The following is a 549-nucleotide window of genomic DNA, read 5'->3' as shown; positions in this document are numbered from 1 at the left end:
TCACCTTGCGCGTGCAGTGCTCACACTTCATCTGGAGCGCTGCGGGCGGGAGGCCGGGTGCCTCAGCCTGAGGGAAGCACCGGGAGACTGGGACACCGCCGCCCGCCGCCCGCGGCCCTTTGTTGTCCTGCCCCGATGCGGCCTCACCCCCCACGGCCGCACTCGGCCAATGAGAGCACCGGGAGAGGACAAGCCGCACCCCTGGGCCAATAGGATTCCCCACCCCTACGGCTTTGTCTAGGCCAATGACAGTGTCGAGAAGGGGCGGGCCAGGCCCCAGAGCCAATCGGAGCGCGTGGGGCGGAGCGCAGCTTCACTCCACGTACAGCGCCGCGGGACCGGGTTCTTGCGCCGGTTTCCGCTTCTCTCAGGTCCGGCGGCGGTGGCGGCGGCGAAGCGGCGTTCACCAGGGAGTCGGTGAGCGCGCGGACTGTCCCGAGGCCCAGCCGTGGCCGTCCCAGGGTCCTCGGTCCGGTGCTCACGGGGCCTGGAGGCCGCGGCCGGGCTCGCTCAGCCAGCTTGGCGTCGGACACTCGCCTTACTCGTGGC

General features: G+C 71.2%; 1 protein-coding gene across 2 annotated transcripts in view; it reads right to left on the bottom strand.

Moving 5' to 3' along the window:
• Positions 1 to 549, bottom strand: part of NARF (nuclear prelamin A recognition factor) — a 39,609-nt gene that overhangs the window by 37,818 nt on the left and 1,242 nt on the right. The window contains exon 2 of one of the 2 annotated variants that reach the window (XM_011928353.1): positions 327 to 537. In XM_011928353.1, the coding sequence (XP_011783743.1) occupies positions 327 to 537 (211 nt within the window). Of the gene's footprint in view, positions 1 to 4; positions 166 to 326; positions 538 to 549 lie in introns of those variants that run through there. The other variant, XM_011928441.1, reaches the window with a different exon arrangement.

The sequence above is a fragment of the Colobus angolensis genome, unplaced genomic scaffold (genome assembly GCF_000951035.1).
Source record: "Colobus angolensis palliatus isolate OR3802 unplaced genomic scaffold, Cang.pa_1.0 Scaffold1, whole genome shotgun sequence".
Taxonomy (NCBI): Eukaryota; Metazoa; Chordata; class Mammalia; order Primates; family Cercopithecidae; genus Colobus; species Colobus angolensis.
The sequence above is the reverse complement of the archived record's forward strand: the minus strand, read 5'-3'. Positions and strand labels throughout refer to the sequence as shown.